At 34.6% G+C, this 23,136-nt stretch overlaps 1 protein-coding gene across 2 annotated transcripts in view; it reads left to right on the forward strand.

Annotated features, from left to right (window-relative positions):
• The window catches only part of LOC149827828 (GTP-binding protein, HflX), a 52,857-nt gene that overhangs the window by 26,239 nt on the left and 3,482 nt on the right, over window positions 1-23,136 (forward strand). For both annotated transcript variants that reach the window (XR_016434965.1, XM_090019675.1), the window contains exons 5-10: window positions 4,377-4,514; window positions 6,723-6,818; window positions 7,067-7,180; window positions 8,712-8,780; window positions 9,029-9,099; window positions 9,195-9,288. Coding sequence is in view for 1 of the 2 variants with exons in the window: in XM_090019675.1 (XP_089875801.1) it covers window positions 4,377-4,514; window positions 6,723-6,818; window positions 7,067-7,180; window positions 8,712-8,780; window positions 9,029-9,099; window positions 9,195-9,288 (582 nt within the window). In the remaining variant the exon portion in view is untranslated. The remainder of the gene's footprint in view (window positions 1-4,376; window positions 4,515-6,722; window positions 6,819-7,066; window positions 7,181-8,711; window positions 8,781-9,028; window positions 9,100-9,194; window positions 9,289-23,136) is intronic.

Consider the following 23,136-nt stretch of genomic DNA (forward strand, 5'->3'; position numbering starts at 1 on the left):
AACAAATACTAAAGGTTTCTTCCTCCACATCGGGTGCGGCTATCGCCCCGACATCATCATCCGGTACGTATTCTTGGATCCTTGACTCCGGAGCTTCTTTTCATATGACCCCTCATGAAAATGCACTTATTGATGTTTGCACCAATTCAAAGGACTCTTGTGTCTCTACGGCCGATAGAACCTTTTTAAAAATTTTAAGTATTGGCTCTTTTAAAGATTCTCAAAATTTTTGTGTTCCAAAAGTAAGAGTTGTTCCCAAACTAAATTTAAACCTATTTTCGGTTTCTCAAATTGCCGACCATGGATGTGAAATATCTTTCTCATCTAATGGTTGCTTTGTGCAGGATCTCCGGTCCGGGAAGCGGATTAGGCAAGGCCATAGAAAGGGAGACCTCTATTATATGGACCATCTCGATCTCCCTACAAATTATTTTTGTTCTTATGTCCAAGAAAAAAACATGGAAACTTGGCATAAAAGACTTGGTCATCCAAGTTATTCCAAAATGTATCTCTTTCCTTTTGGAAACAAATTTTGTAAGGAAAAAGAAATTAATTGCAAAGATTGCATTTTTGGAAAAATGAAGTCTATTCCATTTCCAACTAGAACTTTTCTTTCATCAAGACCTTTTGAATTGGTACATTCGGATGTTTGGGGGCCTTCTCCGGTTATGTCTAAAGGGGGCTATTCATATTATGTTACGTTTATTGATGACTTTACTCGGTATGTTTGGATTTATTTTCTTAGTCATAAATCGGAAGTATTTACTTTCTTTAAAGATTTTCATAAAAAGGTTCAAAATCAATTTCAAAATAACATATTTATTTTAAGATCCGATTCCGGTGGTGAATACTTATCTCACGAATTCCAAAATTATTTAACCCAAAATGGCATTTGCCATCAAAAGTCATGTCCTAGGACTCCCCAACAAAATGCCTTAGCGGAAAGGAAACATAGGCACATTATAGAAACCGCTAGAACATTACTTGTTTCTAGGAATATTCCAAAGAAGTTTTGGGCCGAAGCCGTTTTAACTTCAACCTATCTAATCAATAGAATGCCCTCTTCTAAGTTAAAAAATGCTTCTCCCTATGAAAAACTCTTTAAATTTTCACCCGATTTCAATCGTCTTCGTATTTTTGGTTGCAAATGTTTTGTCCTATTACATAAAAAGGATAAGTTATCTCCAAAAGCAATTGAATGTGTTTTTCTAGGATATGGTGAAAATAAAAAAAGGTATAGATGTTATGATTTTAAGAATGATAAACTATATGTTTCAAAAGATGTAACATTTTTAGAAGAAGAAAACGGTTTTGATAAAATAGAAGAAACAAATGAAATTGATTATATATTCTTATATGATCTTATTGATGACATACAAGAAGATTTTCTTGAAAACATAGACGATACACGTGAGGTATCCCCTCTTGACATAACACCCTAAAATGATAGTGATTCAAATATAAATGTTCATGATAGTGATACCAATATAAATGTTTACTCAAGAAGAAATCAAGAAAATCCTATTAGTGCCCTCGAAAAATACTCTCAAATTTCTGAATCCACTGAGGAACCACAAGTTAGGCATTCTTCTAGAATATCAATACCCCCAAATAGGTTTGTATCCTATGATTCCTTAACCCCCAACTATCGGGCATGTTTAATAACTCTACATTCTTATTTTGAACCAACTCACTATAATCAAGCTAAATCTATACCACATTGGGTTGAAGCAATGCAAGTTGAACTAAATGCTTTAAAAAAGGCCAATACTTGGGAAATAGTTAACCTACCCTCACACAAAAAACCTATTGGTTGTCGCTGGGTCTTCAAAGTTAAAACTAAAAGCGATGGCTCCTTAGAACGATATAAAGCTAGATTAGTTGCTAAGGGATATTCCCAAGAATATGTCATTGATTATGAAGAAACATTCGCTCCCGTAGCTCGAATGACCAGTGTCAGGACCCTAATAGCTGTCGCATCAACCAAAAAATTGCCTATTTATCAACTTGACGTAAAAAATGCCTTTTTAAATGGAAGTTTAAGTGAAGAAGTTTACATGGATCCGCCACCCGGAATTAATATTAAGCAAGGTCAAACACTTCGGCTTTTGAAGGCATTGTATGGTCTTAAACAAGCTCCTAAGGCTTGGTATGATCGTTTCAGTGATATCATGATAAAATTAGGATTTCACTCTTGTTATACCGACACTGCTCTTTTTGTTAAACATGCAGGTTCTAGTATTGTAATTTTGTTGCTTTATGTTGATGAAATGATTATCACTGAGAATGATCAAAATAGTATTATTGATGTTAAAAATATGTTAAAAAATAATTTTGATATGTCTGATTTAGGTTTTCTCAGATATTTTCTTGGAATTGAAGTTGCATATTCTCCTAGAGGATATATTTTTTGTCACAGATGAAGCTTGCCGCAGATATATATTCTAAGTCTGGGATTTCTGATGACAAGAAAGTAGAGACTCCCGAGGTTATTAATGCCAAATTACGGTTGGAGGATGGGGTTCTTCTGGAAGATCCCATACCTTACAGACAACTCATTGGGTCTCTTACCTATTTAACCATCACCAGACCAGATATCACTCATGCGGTTCACTCAGTTAGCCAATTTCAGCATGCTTCTACAACTGTGCATATGAGTGCTGTTCTCCGAATCATCCGCTACATTCGGAATACCATCAATAAAGGGCTATTTCTATCCTCCTCTTTTTCCTTGAATCTTCTTGCTTATACTGATGCAGATTGGGGAGGTAATCCCAATGATCGAGTCTCAACTACTGGTTTTTGTGTCTTTTTAGGGGACTCTTTGATTGCCTGACGATGCAAGAAGCAACAGAAAGTTTCACTATCATCCACTGAAGCTGAGTACCGGGCTATGGCAACTACGACAATGGAACTTGTATGACTTCACAGTCTGCTTAAAGACATGGGAGTTGATATTACCGAAGCCTCAAAACTATGTTGCGACAACAAGAGTGCCATCTATATTGCGAGCAATCATACTTTTCATGAGCGTACAAAACATATCGAAATTGATTGCCACTATGTTCGTGACGAATTCTTACGAGGAACCATTGCTCTTCCATATGTCACTTCAGAATATCAGTTGACGGGACTTCTTCACTAAATCTCTTCCGGCTCCTCGCTTCATGTTTCTTCTTGGCAAACTTTTCGTCATTTCCCTGTAAAGTTTGAGGGGGGGGTGTTAAAATGTATCTAATATATATATATATTCTGTATATTACATCAATACCCGATAGGGGTATTTTTGTAATTTCACATAGTTGTTTTAGAAAACAATTATTTTCGTTTTCTGATAAAATGTAATTTTATTTTTTAAATTCTTTTTTTATTTCTTTTGAGGACTAAAAGGGGCTCCAACCTTAGAGTCGTTGGAGCCCCCAACGGTCACAAATGTGACCGTTGGGGGCTCCCAACGACTCTATGGGAGCCCCCTTTTGGCTCTCCTTTTGAGGCCTTTTGGCCATCCCTTTGCTCCTCTCCCTCTTGTATAAATAGGGGTGAACCCCTTGTATATTTCTCATTCTTGAGAGCTTTCTCTCTTCTCAATAAGAGGCTTTTTATATTGTTGCCTTCTTAAAGGCTTGTGCTTGTATTGTCCCTTTGTGGACTTGTGATATTGTCTCTTTTATTCATTGTTGTAAGTGCTTGTATGCACTCTTTATATTTTCGCAATATCTCATTACACAAAAACCCAAAAATCTTTACAAGAAAAAATTTCAGTGGATTTTACTATTAATTTTGTTGATATTGATGATTGTTTCACGGGGAGCCCTTGGCAATGGTGGATTTTTTTTTTGTGTGGTGGCTTATTTGGAAGGAAAGGAATAAAAGAATTTTCCAAGGACTCAAAGAATACTTAAAGAGTAATACATGGAAGCATGCAATCAGAAATTCAATTATATGCAAGAGCCAAATGGATGTATTCAAACATACAATGGATTGACTACACAATTGATGTGCTCTTTTAATCTTTTCTGTGCTTGGTTTCATTGATATCTCATCAACCGACAGCTATAACTTCTTATTTATTTAATGGAAGTGAGTCCTCTCAGAAAAGTTTCCATGGTGGCCTTTGTCAGATGGACTTTCATAACATGCTACTTAACTTATTATTATGTATTTGAAAATAAAAGTTTTTTTATGGGATTATAAAAAATAACAATTGAGATATAGTTCCTACCCAGGAATCACTTGGTCTTAGATGTCTGGTTGAGTACCTGACATGTTCAAAAGGCTACTGCTGTCAATTATTTGTGTCTTGCATTTTAGATGTCTCATATTCAAGCCCTGGAACTTAAAGTGAGATCCAACAATGAAAGGTTTTCTGTAGCTAGGTTTCATTGGCTCAGATGGAATATCAACTACCACGACTGACAAAAATGTGGACACACCTTGAACGACAAGCTGGAGGGAAAGTGAAAGGAATGGGAGAGAAGCAGATAGAAGTAGACAAGCGTATCTTGCGAACTCAAGTAAGTGTCCTTTTTCATCGATTTGGAGGTGGCACCTTCAACTCTGTTGCATGCTGATTTTGTTCTATTTGTTGTATACTTTTTTGCATTAGATAAATCAATTAATTGCCCTTGCACTTCCAATAAAACTTTGCCAGTATTTTTGGGATGACATTACCCTGGTTTTTATGTATGTATTTTCCACAATGCAATAGGTGTACCTGTAGTTCCCTCTTCACAGGCTGGATGTAGAGAAAAACTTTTAGAAACAAAGGAGGGAAAAAGTACCAGTTTTGCCATCAAATAAGTTTTTCTCTTAATATACATTTAATGAATATGAAAGTTAAGTATTCATGTGTTGGTGAAGAGGTACTGCTGCAGTTCCCAAAAGGCCCATCTAAGATTGACATGACAGTATTAGCATAGGTTAGCTTAACATGTTGGAAAATTTCCTTTTATGTAAGAAGACAAAATAATTTAAGCAACAATTTCTAATAATCACAAAACCTTGGTGTAAACAAGAATGAATTTAATATCACCTAATTCTTGTTTAGATGATAAATGAAAGGGTCAATAAGTGATACCATAAATAACCAAGTATAAATGATTTTTTCCATGGAAAAAAGCTAAACTTGATGATGCCAGAATAAACTTGAAAGATCCACGAGAATGCCTAAATAATTCCTGAAACTGTATTAACAGTAGAAGATAAGAATGTTGTCAGACTAATTTTTATGTCTTATCTTTGATGGTTTTAGTAGTAGTTTTATAATTGCTTCTCCTCTTTCAACGCATCCTTCCAACCCCTGCATACTTGATGTATATATGGGGTTTCTCCATTCTGTTTCTCACTCATGCAGCATAGTTAGAAAAGATTTCAATCTATGTCAGTCATTTGTGTTTACACAAGTGCAAGCCTGGGTCTGGTTGTTTATGCGGGCTATTTCTTTCATACGGAAGGCTTTTCTGCAGCCTCTCGTGAAACAAGTGACCGTTAAGCCTATTGCTTTTCCATTTGTTTTTAGCCTGGTCAAACTGAGCCCTTTCTCATATAGGACCATGATGGGCCAGCCCATTATTGAAGCCAAGTTCATCATATCGATTGAAGGTCAAGAAGGGAGGTTCAGCCACCTTACAGTGTTATTGGTGGCTGTGCATAAACTTGAACCAGTTTGCTTGATGGGGATAATTACCCATTCAGTTGATGGCAACCCATGACTATGCATATATCACTTTCAAGAAAGCAATTTTGTCATATTTGTATAGGCCATGAATGGGACCTCAAGGCTGTAGTCCCCCTTTTTTTTTCTCTTTTTTTTTTCTTTTGTTTTTTGTATATGCCGTGAATGGGACGTCAAGGCTGTAGCCCCCCACTTTTTTTTTTAATATCCAGTGCTACTTGTGGACCTAATGCTATATGAAACTGTAGACGGATTCACTTATCAAAACGATGGATTTTCTGTACCAATTAATTGTTCAAGAGCCTCAATTCTTATGGTATTTCTTTTAGAAACACATCCAAGCTCACCCAGGGATTGCCTTTCTCCTTCATAACAACCAGCGTCTCCTCTCCACAAATTGCAGACTAAGTATACTTGAAGTATATACTCAGTCAGATATTTTGGCTATTCATTGATCTGCCTATGCTGTTACGCAGAGATCAATGACCAGTTGAATGCACTGAATGGAAGCCATGTGAAAATTCAAACTTGTGTATGTTGATATTCTCATCAGATGCTCAGTATTCTGGATGCAAAGGAATAAGCGCCAAAACAACAAAGGCAGATGTAACTTCATTTACAATCATGAGTAAAAGAAATGCAGTACCTCAGAATGGTCACGCAATATGATACTGATTCAATTCTCATTGAAGTTAGGATTGCCTGCAAATTTTGCTTCCAGTGCCATCTAACATTTAAATATACATACTCAGCTCTTTTGAGAGTGCTTTTGATCTTTTTTCATGCAATTCAGGGTATATTTTTTTGGCGTGGTGACATTATTTTCTGCTGCTGCCTTTACCTCTCAATCTAATAATATTGCACTCATAGCTGATTTAAGGTGTATTGTACATTAAGGTCCATATAATCACTGTTTGTGGTCATATTTATGGCCATTGCAGCCATGCTTTCATGACTTCTATTAGATTTGTGTTTGGACTTTGACAATCTAATCTATGTGAAAAAATTATGATGAACTTGTGGCATGCTTGAATTATGTTTTTGTCAGATAGGTGTTTTGAGGAAGGAGTTGGAATCTGTGAGGCAGCATCGAAAGCAGTACAGAAATCGACGCTTATCTGTACCAGTTCCTGTAGTCTCTCTTGTAAGATCAAGTGCGCTGGACTCCCACTCATTTTATAGACTTTGTTCACATTATGTTCTTGTACCTACTCTTTATTTCTTGCTCCCTTTTTTTCCGGGTTACTCCTTGTCACCCAATCTCCTTTTTTTTTTCTGGTTCCAGAAAAGAAAAGGAGGGAGAAACTCAGTTTAGATTAATATCATTGTGTTTTTTGAGCCTGACTTGCTTGAAGTGTCCTTATGTCTATGTTCTGCGCTGACATCTCCCAGGTAGGTTACACAAATGCTGGAAAGAGTACACTTTTGAATAGGCTGTGTGGATCTGATGTTCTTGCAGAAGATCGTTTATTTGCAACACTAGATCCAACTACAAGAAGGGTCAAGGTTTGCAAATTGCTTTGCTTAATCTTTCTTTTGAAATGCCCGTCTTTCTTGGGTTCAAACCCAAGGTCCTCTGTTATGGGAGTACAAACGTACACATTATTTTGGATTTACAACTAAATAAGGTCATTTACTAACATTTTCTATGAGAAAAACTTCTGTAGAATGAAGCAAACGAGGAATCCATGGAAACACAACTACTTTGAGATGAGTGCAATAATAAAAAAAAGAAGGAAAAACTTAATCTTTCCAAAGGACCTCTTATGTTAGTTTGACTTTAACCATTATGGCATCATTCCAGACAGTCTTTCTTTGATTTAGTTTTTCAGTTATCTGTTTAGTACAACAGCTTATGTAGCATACACAAGCACTGATACTCATTCACGTAAATCAAGTTTATAAAGCTTCATCCTGTTGATGCAAATCAACTCACCAAGGCTTCATATACCATCTTTAAGATGAGGACTCCAGAAAAAGACAAATATTCATCAAAGAATTGGGAGTTAAGTCAGATCAGGGTTTAATTCTAAAATCTGAGCCTTGTGGACAGATAAATGATCTAAATCAGATTCGACCACATAAAACAAATAGAGGTCAACCTCAACCACAAGAAGAGCACATGGTGAAAGAACTTCCAGGGCTTTTTCCATTTTCCTGGAAGAAAAAATCGATTCAATAATGAACTAACCTTTTTACAACTACTTAGGAAAAATAAACATTTACTTCCCAAAATATAAAACTAACTTTCTGAAATTTTGAAGAGGACTATTTTCGTGATCCAGGAAAGGTCATCTGTTGGCATAATCTCTTCTTAAAATTTGTCAAATGCCCCACTAATTGCAATCTAGAACCTGACATGCCTTGGGTTCCATTTGACCTCTAGGTACATCTTTTAGTATAGTATATTAATCACTTCCTATTGGAATCACTTAAAATACAAGAGAATTACTTACCATGTTTCTTCTTGATCCCACATTCTAGGTCTCTAATGCCCCTGTTTTCAATCTCCACATGCATACCGTGAACCTAGTATGGTGTGTTGGAGGAATGTGGAGCCCCTACCTGGATATGAATCCTATACTTCCGCCGGTAGTTTTGTAATTTTACCCTAGACTTCTTGTAGGATCAGACTACAAAAGTCACATAGACACCTTGAATCAGATTACAAGTCTTGCAGAGTCCTTGTAATAGCTGAACGACACTTGAAGAGTCTTTGTAACACTCTTTGGCTTCCTCTATTTAAAGAGGGCCATCCGCCCTTTGTAAGGCATCTCAAAATCGAATAACAGGGTTTCAGTGCGACCGTGGACGTAGGCAGAACCACGTAAATCTTTGTTCCTCGTGTGGTTTGATTTCTTCTTTTGCTTTTCCAGTTTATTTGTTTGTAGATTCATTGGTTGTGTGCCTATCGCTTCCCAACATGGTATTCCATGGTCTTTATGCGCTGGGCTGGGATGATCATTCACCTATTGCTAGCTATGCACGAGTCTGATCTATTAAATGCTGTACAGATAATTTAGTTATTTTTGTGCAGATGGGAAATGGGAGAGAATTCCTTTTAACAGACACTGTTGGATTTATCCAAAAACTTCCAACTACTCTTGTAAGCCTATTTTCAATTGTGCTTGTCTATTTTTCCCCTTTCTGTTGGCAGCGTCATATTTTCCTTATTCTCTTTTATCTGACTGATGGTTCTTGTTCCCATTAGATGAGCATGAATGTGTTTGACATGCATTTGTAACTTTACCTTTCTTCTCCTGGTATCATAAATATGACTGAAAAGCTATCTAGCTTTGACCATATCATCAAGTTATAAATTCTAATTATGTTTTCGTGTATGTCTTGATCTAGGTTGCGGCTTTCAGAGCAACACTCGAGGAAATCTCAGAATCCTCCCTTCTAGTGCATGTTGTGGACATAAGGTATACATTTTTATTAATCTTTTCTATACTTGGGTCCATACATTTCTCTTGCTTGAGTATCTTAGCCTATTATATTTATGCATAATGAAACTCAGCCATCCTCTAGCACAGCAGCAAACAGATGCGGTCAACCAGATTCTGAAAGAATTGGATGTGACCTCTATTCCAAAACTAACAGTGTGGAACAAGGCATGTATATGTTTATTGACTTATTAAAGCAACTACTTTACTGTACTCTCTTATATGCTTGTCTAGAGAAAGGGGGATGAGTTTGCTTATACACATAGAAGTGCACATGCTTGCAGGCAAACCTGGCAATTTTCTTTGCAAAATATATTGCATGTCATTATAAGTAAAAAGTACATTGTAAAGTGGGCGGAGTGACTAGAGCCGATGGGGTTTCACAACTTTGGTTTCAATTCTACTCCACACCATTTTGGTAGCTGTCTGAATATACTGGAGTTCATGAGTTGAGGATCATATGATTTTTGCACCCATATTCCTCTGAGACAGGTTCTCGTTAAAAAATTAAACGATAAAATTTGAGCATTACTGTCATGTGTGAAATTCTTTGACCAAATATTTGGTCAAATGAATATGTTAGTGAAACAATAAAACTTGTTTGATTAATGCATGTGCAGAACACACAAAAAAAATCTCAAAATTGTCACGATATTTCTTAGAAAAACTTGAGATTTATTGAAATAACCATAACTTTTTTCTATAAATAACTTGGAAGAATAAAAACTGGTGTAGTGATAAAACTCTTCTAAAGACATGGGGCGCCCATTTTAAGCATAATAAAATGGAGCCCTCCAGCCACATCGCACTTTTTCTTAAAACCTACCCTATTAGTGTTAGATTTAGAGAATTCACTAGAAACTAGAAAGTATTCGCGATGAGGGAAGAATGAAGTTGAGGAAGATGAGGCTGCTGCACAATCAGGCGCCGTCAGACAAGCTGCTTGAGTTCTATTCATTTAACAATATAAAGAGGGTTACAAAATATAAGGGGTCGATTCTACCCCTGATAAAGTACAGAAAATTACACCAGTAACACATACTAAATGACGCCACATGGATCTGGATCTGGACTAAACAAATCCAGTCTCATCCAATCTCCTTTTCTTTCACCCTCCCTCAAGTTGTACATGGTTTTGAACCATGGCCAACTTGCCTTTTAAAGCCCAAAATCTGTCCTTCGTGAGACCCTTGGTGAACATATCCGCCACTTGCTCTTCTGTACAGATAAAGAGAGGTTCTATTTCCTTGTCTTCAACTTTCTGTCTGATAAAATGTTGATCAATCTCAATATGTTTTGTTCGACTATGACAAATTAGGTTGAAGGAAATGTTGATAGCACTCTGGTTGTCAGACAATAAAAAATGATTGTGAAATGGGTTCTCCTATCTCAATTAATAGATGCCGCACCCAAGTAGCTTCAGAAGTTGCAGCAACCATCGCCCTGTACTCGGCCTCTGTGCTAGACCTAGCAACCGCTTTCTGTTTGCGGCTGCTCCAAGACACTAAGTTTGAACCAAGGAAAATACAGTACCCTGAGACAGACTTTCTGTCATCTGGATCTCTTGCCCAATCAACATCAGTATAAATAGTAATTTCATGAGCACTTGCCTTTGTCAAATTTGGTCTATATATCCAATTGTTCCCTTTAAATAACACAATATACGTTTTATCACTTCTATATGACCAGTACGAGGCTGATGCATGAACTGAGAAACTTGATTGACTGAATATACAATGTCAGGACGGGTAAATGTAAGATATTATAGCATTCCCACTATGCTACGATATCCTGTTGGACCTTGATATAAGTCTCCATCTTGTTCACTAAGCTTCTGATGCAAAACACTAGGAGTACTGATAGGGCGGCAATGCTTCATCCCTGTTTTGGTAAGAACATCAAGAGTATATTTGTGCTGACTTAGAGTCAGTTTTGCTTTAATTCTGTCAACTTCCACTCCAAGAAAATAACGTAAATCTCCAAGATCTTTCATCTTGAATCTATGACCCAAAAGCTTCTTAATGTTCTCAATATGACTGCTGGAGCTACCTGTAAGAATAATGTCATCCACGTATATAAGAAGGATAGTAACAACAAAATTTTCTCTAAACATAAACAGGGAATGATCAAAGGCTGAACGACAGAACCCATGCTTTTGTATCTCAAGAGAAAACTCTCAAGCCACGACCGTGAGGCTTGTTTCAATCCATACAAGGCTCTTTTCAACCTACAAACATGAGTCTGAGGGTCCTTTTCTACATATCCAACCGGTTGCTCCATATAAACTTCTTCATTCAATTCACCATGTAGGAACACATTTTTGACATCCAACTGACTCAATGACCATCCATGTTCAGTAGCCGAAGATAGAATGATGCGAATGGTTCCCATTTTTATCACAGGACTAAAAGTTTCATCATAATCCTGCCCATGCTCTTGGGTAAAACCCTTCGCAACGAGCCTGACTTTATACCTCTCAATGCTGCCATATGGTTTACGCTTGATTTTATATGCCCATTTTGATCTCACAACATTGTGATCAGCTGGCCTAGGAACAATCTCCCAAGTACCACATTCATATAAGGCTCCCATCTCTTCATTCATAGCTTCCACCCATCTCTTTGATGTAACAACTTGATAGAATGTAGTCGGTTCACTCTCCTGTTCTAGTGAGGCAAAAAATAATCGAAGATCCATATAAAAATTTCATAACTAACCCACCTTTCGACTGGATGTCGAACTCTGCTAGACCTTCTTGGACAAGACGATTCATCAGGAGCAGCAACTAAAATACTTGTCTTTGATCTTGGATTTGGAACAACACTAGTATCACGTCTCACATATGTAATTCCATTGAATTTCTTCACACTTGGATCTGTTGAATGATTGCTATCATTCCCTTCTGCCGCTTCAGGAGACAATGATTCTCGTATGCATTATGATAAACAACCTTCTCCTATATTAGCCAAAAGTTCTGCCAACTAAGGCTTGCAATAAATATAACAAATAAAAGGTTTTTGTTATTAATATGCTTAGCTAGAAGCATGATTTGAATGGGGACAATGTGTCCCTATTTATACGCAAAAAAGCAAGAGGCAAGAAGCCTTGGGAGCTCCCAACGACTCTATGAATATTTTCCACATAGCCCCTCAATGGCTAACCTAATTACATTAGTTAAAAAATAAGAAATATACTAACTTGTCCCTATTGGAACGACTAGAGTTGCCTGTCGAGGAAGTGGAAGCAGGAAGCGATTCGAGAAGCGAAAGTGAAAAACAAGGCACTTCTAAAATTTTAGGAAGCAGGAAGCGCGAGACGACTTTGAAACGAATTAGGAATAATCTTAGAAGCGAGAAGTGAAGCAAACCGGAAGTGACCTAGGAAGCGAATTGGAAGCGAAGAGGAAACGAAGGGGAAAACGACCTAGGATTCGAGTGGGAAGTGAATATGAATAGAGTTTTCCCGATCTTGGGAAAAAATTTTGTTAAAGGCTCCAAGCCCCCCCCCCCCTAAAAAAAACCACTTCTTGATATTGGGAAGCGAGCGGAGAAGCAAAATGGGAACCACTCTTCCCATTTAAAAGGGTCGCTTTCCTGCAAGTTTCGGAAGCGACGCGTTTCATGCTTTCAAAATGTGTTTTGGGGAAGCCCGCTTCCCATAGTGCTATAGCGTTTTCGGTAACCTTGGGACTGACTTAGTTACATGACTTAAAATGACCAAAATGCCCCTATTGGGCATTATATATATATTTATTTATTTATAAACATACTTTAACTCCCCTTCTCAAACTTACAGTGTATACACTGAAAGTTTGTTAAGTAGAAATATGAAACGAGGTGCAAAAAGAGTTTTGGTTAAGGAGTCAGTAAGTTGGTACTTAGAAGTAACATATGGTAGCTCGATAACTCCTTTCAAATATTCATCTCGTATATAGTGGCAATCCATTTCAATATGCTTGGTGCGCTCATAGAAGGTGTGATTGCTGGCAACATAGATAGCACTTGTGTTGTCGCAACACATCTTTGAAGGTCCGAAGATGTTTATTCACATATCTCTGAGAACCTTAGTCATACAAGTTCCATAATTGTTGTAGCCATAACCCTATGTTCAGTTTCAGTAGATGATAGTGAAACCTTCTGCTGCTTTTTGCACATCTACAAAATCAAGGAGTCTCCTAATAAAACACAAAAAGCAGTGGTTGAGACTAGAGTTACCGGAAGCTTCTTAGATAGGTGGGAAGCCCGCTTTCCGAAAACTCATTTCGGAAGCGCAATATTCCTTGCTTTCGAAATATGATAAGAACCTCAATTCTCCCACGCTTCTCCTATGCTTTTCACACACTTCATCTATTCTTCTTATATGTTCTCTTACTCAACTTTTCATGTTTTTTTTTGTGTTCTCTCTTTTTTCACTCACTTCCATGTGCTTTCTCTAAATTGGTAGTCATCATTTTTAGATTTTGTTAAAAATTTAATTCATACACTAAAAAATCATAAAATTGAATATTAGTCATTTTTATTTGTGTTTCATTTTGATTCCGATTCAATTCTTATATATATTTTTTATTTCTCGCTTTCCGCTTCCTATACATTTTAAAATGCATAGCTTCTCGCTTTCGCTTCCTGTATCGTTTCCTAGTCTAGCAACCTTGGTTTAGACCCTATCATTGAGATTTCCTTCATAACGCAACACTCATGTGTACGGTGGTTGGAGCATGCTGAAACTGACTAGCATATGGTAATAGTCAAATAAGTGAGTGACTCAATCAATTGTCTGTATGGAGTAGGATCTTTCAAAAGCGTTCAATCTTCAAGCCTTAGCTTTGCATTCATCTGAGAGAATACAACCATTGGGAGAGTAGGTGACTTCAATACCTAAAAAATATCTTAAAAATCTCAAATCAATTATATCAAAATTTTCTTTCAAAACATTTTTAATTTCATTAACTCCTTGTTCATCATTCTATGTTATTATCATGTCATCTATATATAGTAGAAGAATAACAATATTACATATAGTAGAAGAATAACAATATTAGTACCTGTACTTTTGACAAAAAAGCAGTGTACGTATAACAAGAATGAAAGCCCAAATGAGTCATAACATTACTAAATCTATCATACCAGGCTTTAAGAGTCTATTTGAAACCATATAAATCCTTTCTAAGTCTTGGTATTTTTCCTTTATCAATATCAAAGCTCGGCGGAGGATCCATATAAACTTTCTCATTCAATTCTTCATTGCGAAAGACATTTTTGATATCAAGTTGATAGATAGGCCATTTTTGTATGGAAGCAACGACTGAGTGTTCTAACACTAGTCATCTTAGCTATAAGTGCAAATGTTTCTTCATAGTCGATCCCGTATTGTTGGGAATAGCCTTTGACTATTAACCTTGATTTATATCTCTCTAGACTTTATTACTCTTGGTTTTAACCTTGAACACCCATCTACAACTTATGGTTTTCTTTCTTAGAGGTAGAGTAGTTATTTTCCATGTCTTGGCTTTCATAAGGGCATCTAATTTCACTTTCATAGCCTCAATCCAATGAGAGAAGTTTTTAGCTTCATTATAATTAGATGGTTCATGATAATAGTGTAATGCTATTAAACAAGCTCGAGTTATAAGACACAAACCTATTGGGTGGAAGGGAAGCACAACTAGATCTTCTAAGACCAGATTCTTTTATAAGGAAATTATGATCAATCTTTAAATTACTATCTAAGGTCTCTTCTTCGGGAGAAGAATATTTTTTCAATGCATTTTGAGGGTTGCTTTGCTCACATCAGGTATAAACGCACATGTCTTTAGTAGATCTTTCATCTACTACATCACTATCTTTAGTATCACTTCATAAGGTTATATACTTGCATTGCTAGGATGATCATCGTTAACATCTTCATTATTCAATAACTTATTAAATCATCATTTCTTGTGCTTTGCTCATACCGGGTATAAACATGTATATCTTTAGTAGATCTTTCATCTACTATATCACTATCTTTACTATGACTATCACATGGTTCTTTACTCTCATTACTAGGATGATTATCATTAACATCTTCATTATTCAAGAACTTACTAGAATCATCATTTCTTGGAGCGAGATCAAATAAAAAAGTATAGCCTATTTCCTCTTTTCCATTGCTTTTATGAAAATCATTTTCATTTTTTAAGAAAGTCACATCTTTAGAAATATAAAGTTTGTTATTTTTAAAATCAAAACATCTATATCCCTTTTGACTTTTCCCATATCCGATGAAAATACATTCAATGGCTTTTGGCGATAATTTATCTTTTTTGTATAGGAGTACGAAACATTTACAACAAAAAATCTGTAATCTTTTGAAGTCGGGTGTCATCTTAAACAAATTTTCACAAGGAGAAATGTTTTGCAAGGATGATGATGGCATTCGATTTATCAAATATGTTGAAGTTAGGACGACTCCGGCTCAAAAAGATTTTGGAATATCTTTAGAAATAAGAAGGGTCCTAACGGTTTCCATAATATGTTTATGTAACAACATGCATATAAAGTATAATCGTTCAAAAAAAATCCTCAAGAAAAGAGAAGTTAATTAAATTTATGCATACAATAATGTAAACAAGATAATCAATACGAAACACACGCACACATATATATATGTGTATGTGTGCAATTAAAGCATATTTAATGCACATAATGATGAATGAAAGTATTCTCATAAATCACAACCCATTAGAATACACTCACACAACCTAGAATGAGTTTAAGCACAAAGGACCAAATAACAATCTTAATATATATATATATATATATATATATATATATAGAGAGAGAGAGAGAGAGAGAGAGAGAGAGAGAGAGAGAGAGAGAGAGAGAGAGAGTAATGGGTCCGTGCTAAACCGGGTGCTAAATGGGTTTATCGGGCTTTTTTCATTTTATTTTTAAATTCTGACCATACATATGTGATCTATGTAATTGATTTTAGAGGGATCAACTCTTGAAGCGTTTGATTCCAACACATTGGTGGGTTTTAATAAAGTTTGAAAAATCAACGGTCCAAAATCTTTGTAAATTTTTTAGGCTCCAAACCATTTTTTTCATCGAAAACACATGATCCAGGTGTGGATTCTTAGTAAATCGACCATGGCCAGAACACATAAAAAGTATTGGAGAAGCCCCAAAAACCCATTTAGCACACGGCTTAGCACCAAATTGGTTTAACACAAACCCATTTTCCTATATATATCTGTTATCAATGAAATGCACATAAGATGCATGAAATTTTTTTAATAAACATTTTTTTATACAAGGAAAAAACAGGTAAAAAGAGTTAGAAATTTTATGAAGAGATTCGTTAAAAAAATCCTACATAACAAAGGGAATGATATTTGCAAATCTAAACAGTAGTTTGACCACTATACACAATCACCTCACTAGATCTCCAAACCTCAAAATTCAAGTATATCAGCTACTAGAACAAGAGCATAATACAAATATCAGCCATTACCAAAACAGTGACCATGCACCAATAAACTGGTATTCGAAACTGAGCACAAATGTTAACAATAACCATTCCCATGATCATGCATAGGCAATACAGACTCCCTGACAAGACAAACCAGCTACGACTACAAGAGGTGCACATCTCACCTCACAAATGATTGAAAAAATGCAAATAACATCAATGGGTGCACATAACTCACTACATTGAAAAACATCTCTTGTCTATATAAAATAACACTTAAATGAGAGGCATAATAGGAGGAAACACACAAGGTAAAACAACTTATAATGAAAAACTAATGTCACCAAGAAGAATAGGAAAAGATTTACAAATCAAGGCAAATATATTAAATATTAAAAACTTTCGAAACATGGTTAAAAAAAAAACTAGTCATCAGAGATAAACATAATTATAAGCATCCATAATAACAATGGCGAAATATACAAATGATTGGTACAACACACTCACAGAACCAGAGATCAAACAACCGTCAGTTAGAGCCAAACTATAAGCCGACAATCTAAAGTGATAAAATCGAGGTACACAACTCACCCCAACAAACAACTTTGGTTCAACAAAAGCAACATGGATCTAGAGGCTAGTCAACTATCAATCAGATCAGAGACAAGTGTCAACACGACACTCATAAACTTTGATAATTAGAGACTGATAAGATCACTTGAGGTGTACAAATAACTCACCTCAACAACTCCGACCCAAGAACAACAAGGCCAAAAAGATATGATGCATCATAGAAAAATTTGTGATGGACAAAACAAATTTCATAAGAAGTAAATACATACTCACGGAAATCAATTTTCAAATAAGTGAGTTCATATATAAGAACAAATTTGAAAAAACAAAGTTTCAAATCAAATCCAATAAAGGTAGATGAAAACTTAGAATGAATATAGTGCAATCATATACACAACAAGATGTCAATTGATGCAATCATATGCATGGTCAATATGAACAAGTCTACTATGAGACAACAATGTCATACAACATTAAAGAGGGACAAAACAACCGTCAGTTAGAGCCAAACTATAAGCCGACAATCTAAATTGACAAAATCGAGGTGCACACAACTCACCCCAACAAACAACTCTGGTTCAATAAAAGCAATATAGATCCCGAGGCCAGTCAACTTTCAATTAGATCCAAGACAAGTGTCAACACGAGACTCATAAACTTTGATAATTACAGATTGATAAGATGACTTGAGGTGTACAAATAACTCATCTCAACAGCTAACTTCGACCCAATAACAACAAGGCCAAAAAGAAATGATGCATCATGAAAAAATTTGTGATGGACAAAACAAATGCCATAAAAAGGCAATACATACTCACGGAAATTAATTTTCAAATAAGTGAGTTCATATATAAGAATAGATTTGAAAAAAAAAAGTTTCAAATCCAATCCAATAAAGATAGATGAAAACTTAGAATGAATATAGTGAAATCATATACAGAACAAGATGTCAATTGATGCAATCATTTGCATGGTCAATATAAGCAAGTTTACTATGAGACAACAATGTCATACAACATTAAAGAGGGTCAAAACATATATAAAGATTCTCAAAAAACCATATAGGAAACCAAGAGCATACACAAGTACAATTAATCATGGATACTCATAAAGAGATCAAAATTCATATATATGCAATAATCTTAATAACTTAAAGCCACATATTCTATACAAAAGCTATGAAGAATCACATAAGATATGCTTAAGAACATATTTAAGCATATATGCAAGTGATAGATTACTCTAATGCAATATATATATATATATATATATATATATATATATATATATATATATATATATAAAGTAACATATGATACATGGCATAATTATCCACAAGGGATGATCACAAAGACTACTAAGGGCACACACTAAAGAACACAATGTAAAAATTTTCATTACTAACAAGTGAAGATATGGAAGCCTTCAATGTTATCAACAAAGTCCACAAAAATTAGACAAACACAAAAATGTTCTCTATGGAACACTCTTCACAAAACCCATAAAGGGGTACACAAGAAGGCTCTAATAATTATCAAATTAATATTTTATTAATACTAAGTATGCAAAAAACATAATACTTAAATACCATGCAAAAACATGCAAGATAATGTTCATTAAAGGACCATGAGACTAAGAAACAACACAATAACATAACTATTTTTAATAATTAAAAAACATTCATAAAAGTGAATAACTCCCATATGAAGAAATCATGTTCAATACCTATGCATAAGGATCATATATCAATAAAAATTACATTTATTCAAATTTCAAAACAACAAGGTATCCATGACCACTAAGATCCTAACCACATATAATTTTTAATATTTCATAAAATACTTTATGTTTTACATAATAATACATCAAAGAGAAAAATAAATAAATTCAAACACATGATCCAGGTGTGGATTCTTAGTAAATCGACCATGGCTAGAACACATAAAAAGTACTGGAGAAGCCCAAAAAATCCATTTAGCACATGGTTTAGCACCAAATTGGTTTAACACAAACCCATTTTCCTATATATATATCTGTTATCAATGAAATGCACATAAGATACATGCAATTTTATTATTAAACATTTTTTTATACAAGGAAAAAACAGGTAAAAAGAGTTAGAAATTTTATGAAGAGATTCGTTAAAAGAATCCTACATAACAAAGGGAATGATATTTGCAAATCTAAATAGTAGTTTGACCACTATACACAATCACCTCATTAGATCTCCAAACCTCAAAATTCAAGTATATCAGCTACTAGAACAAGAGCATAATACAAATATCAGCCATTACCAAAACAGTGACCATGCACCAATAAACTGGTATTCGAAACTGAGCACAAATGTTAACAATAACCATTCCCATGATCATGCATAGGCAATACAGACTCCCTGACAATACAAACCAGCTACGACTACAAGAGGTGCACATATCTCACCTCACAAATGATTGAAAAAATGCAAATAACATCAATGGGTGCACATAACTCACGACATTGAAAAACATCTCTTGTCTATATAAAATAACACTTAAATGAGAGGCATAATAGGAGGAAACACACAAGGTAAAACAACTTATAATGAAAAACTAATGTCACCAAGAAGAATAGGAAAAGATTTACAAATCAAGGCAAAGATATTAAATATTAAAAACTTTCGAAACATGGTTAAAAAAAAAACTAGTCATCAAAGATAAACATAATTATAAGCATCCATAATAACAATGGCCAAATATACAAATGATTGATACAACACACTCACAGAACCAGAGATCAAACAACCGTCAGTTAGAGCCAAACTATAAGCCGACAATCTAAACTGATAAAATCGAGGTACACACAACTCACCTCAACAAACAACTTTGGTTCAACAAAAGCAACATGGATCTAGAGGCTAGTCAACTATCAATCAGATCAGAGACAAGTGTCAACACTACACTCATAAACTTTGATAATTACAGACTGATAAGATCACTTGAGGTGTACAAATAACTCACCTCAACAACTCCGACCCAAGAACAACAAGGCCAAAAAGATATGATGCATCATAGAAAAATTTGTGATGGACAAAACAAATTTCATAAGAAGTAAATACATACTCACGGAAATCAATTTTCAAATAAGTGAGTTCATATATAAGAACAAATTTGAAAAAACAAAGTTTCAAATCAAATCAATAAAGGTAGATGAAAACTTAGAATGAATATAGTGCAATCATATGCACAACAAGAGGTCAATTGATGCAATCATATGCATGGTCAATATGAACAAGTCTACTATGAGACAACAATGTCATACAACATTAAAGAGGGACAAAACAACCGTCAGTTAGAGCCAAACTATAAGCCGACAATCTAAATTGACAAAATCGAGGTGCACACAACTCACCCCAACAAAAAACTCTGGTTCAATAAAAGCAATATAGATCCAGAGGCCAGTCAACTTTTAATTAGATCCAAGACAAGTGTCAACACGACACTCATAAACTTTGTTAATTACAGATTGATAAGATGACTTGAGGTGTACAAATAACTCATCTCAACAGCTAACTTCGACCCAATAACAACAAGGCCAAAAAGAAATGATGCATCATGAAAAAATTTGTGATGGACAAAACAAATGCCATAAAAAGGCAATACATACTCACGGAAATTAATTTTCAAATAAGTGAGTTCATATATAAGAATAGATTTGAAAAAAAAAAAGTTTCAAATCCAATCCAATAAAGATAGATAAAAACTTAGAATGAATATAGTGAAATCATATGCAGAACAAGATGTCAATTGATGCAATCATTTGCATGGTCAATATAAGCAAGTTTACTATGAGACAACAATGTCATACAACATTAAAGAGGGTCGAAACATATATAAAGATTCTCAAAAAACCATATAGGAAACCAAGAGCATACACAAGTACAATTAATCATGGATACTCATAAAGAGATCAAAATTCATATATATGCAATAATCTTAATAACTTAAAGCCACATATTCTATACAAAAGCTATGAAGAATCACATAAGATATGCATAAGAACATATTTAAGCATATATGCAAGTGATAGATTACTCTAATGCAATATATATATATATATATATATATATATATATATAAAGTAACATATGATACATGGCATAATTATCCACAAGGGATGATCACAAAGACTACTAAGGGCACACACTAAAGAACACAATGTAAAAATTTTCATTACTAACAAGTGAAGATATGGAAGCCTTCAATGTTATCAACAAAGTCCACAAAAATTGGACAAACACAAAAATGTTCTCTATGGAACACTCTTCACAAAACCCATAAAGGGGTACACAAGAAGGCTCTAATAATTATCAAATTAATATTTTATTAATACTAAGTATGCAAAAAACATAATACTTAAATACCATGCAAAAACATGCAAGATAATGTTCATTAAAGGACCATGAGACTAAGAAACAACACAATAACATAACTATTTTTAATAATTAAAAAACATTCATAAAAGTGAATAACTCCCATATGAAGAAATCATGTTCAATACCTATGCATAAGGATCATATATCAATAAAAATTACATTTATTCAAATTTCAAAACAACAAGGTATCCATGACCACTAAGATCCTAACCACATATAATTTTTAATATTTCATAAAATACTTTATGTTTTACATAATAATACATCAAAGAGAAAAATAAATAAATTCAAACACAAGTTAAGCAGAATCTCATAAAAACATACTTGTGAATGACACACCAAACCATTTTAAAATAAAATTTTGAATTATTTTAAAGTATTTGACAATTTTTTAAAAACAAACAAATTTCAATATATCAATAAATGCGAACATGATTTGATATTTATAACCATGAAGTGTTCGAATAAAGCATCTAAATGCCAACAACACATGCTTAAGAGACAACAAAGAATTTAAAAGAGGAACACAAGAACATAAAAATTGTATATTTTATTGAGCATGAATGCTTAAGAGAAGCATTAACATGAATGGGGACAAGTAGTCCCTTTATATAAAAAAGGCACAAGGCTTGAAGCCATTGGGAGCTCCCAACGGTCATAAATGTGACCTTTGGGGCTCCCAACAATTCTATGGTCCCAATGACCATAGAGGCCCTACAATATAAAAAGGACAAAAATAATGAAAAACAAAAAATACAAAACTGTCCCTAGTGGACAGTATCTATTACAATAAGAATAAAAGACGAAAATACCGCTAAAGGGTATTACCTATTACATCATTATAAATAAAATATATATAAATATATATATGAATATATTTGTATATATGTACAATATGAAACAAATATATATATATATATATATATATATATATATATATATATATATATATGTATGAAAATACACACACACACACACACATATATATATATATATAAAACTTAACAATATCTAGGGTAACTTTTATCCATTGAGCGACAACCCTTCCACTGGGCACAATCAGATCACTAATGTTGACTTTCATCCTTGCTCGATGGATGAGCCTTGCAGTGAAGCTCCCTTCTGCCTTTGAACTTGATCGTATATATAAATATCAAGCTGGGGTTAGGGAGATTCCTACCCAGATTATATCTGAGAAAAATACCACCTGTTTTCTAATGTGATTCCTTGCAGTGAAGCTCCCTTCTGCCTTTGAACTTGATCGTATATATAAATATCAAGCTGGGCTTAGGGAGATTCCTACCTAGATTATATCCGAGAAAAATACCACCTGTTCTCTAATGTGATTGAGATATTCTTATTGGGAACTCTGGTCCTAAGCACGTCTGCATTTGCACATTGATTTGGTCAATTGTTTAATTTTTTTTTGCAATGTATCCTTTTGCTTCAGTGAGAATTATGTGTGTGTGTGTGTGTGTGTGTGTGTGTGAGAGAGAGAGAGAGAGAGAGAGAGAGAGAGAGAGAGAGAGAGAGAGAGAGAGAGAGAGAGAGAGAAATAACAACCAGTCATGACAAAACCT

The sequence above is a fragment of the Nuphar pumila genome, chromosome 10 (genome assembly GCF_984573655.1).
Source record: "Nuphar pumila chromosome 10, dmNupPumi1.hap1.1, whole genome shotgun sequence".
NCBI lineage: Eukaryota > Viridiplantae > Streptophyta > Magnoliopsida > Nymphaeales > Nymphaeaceae > Nuphar > Nuphar pumila.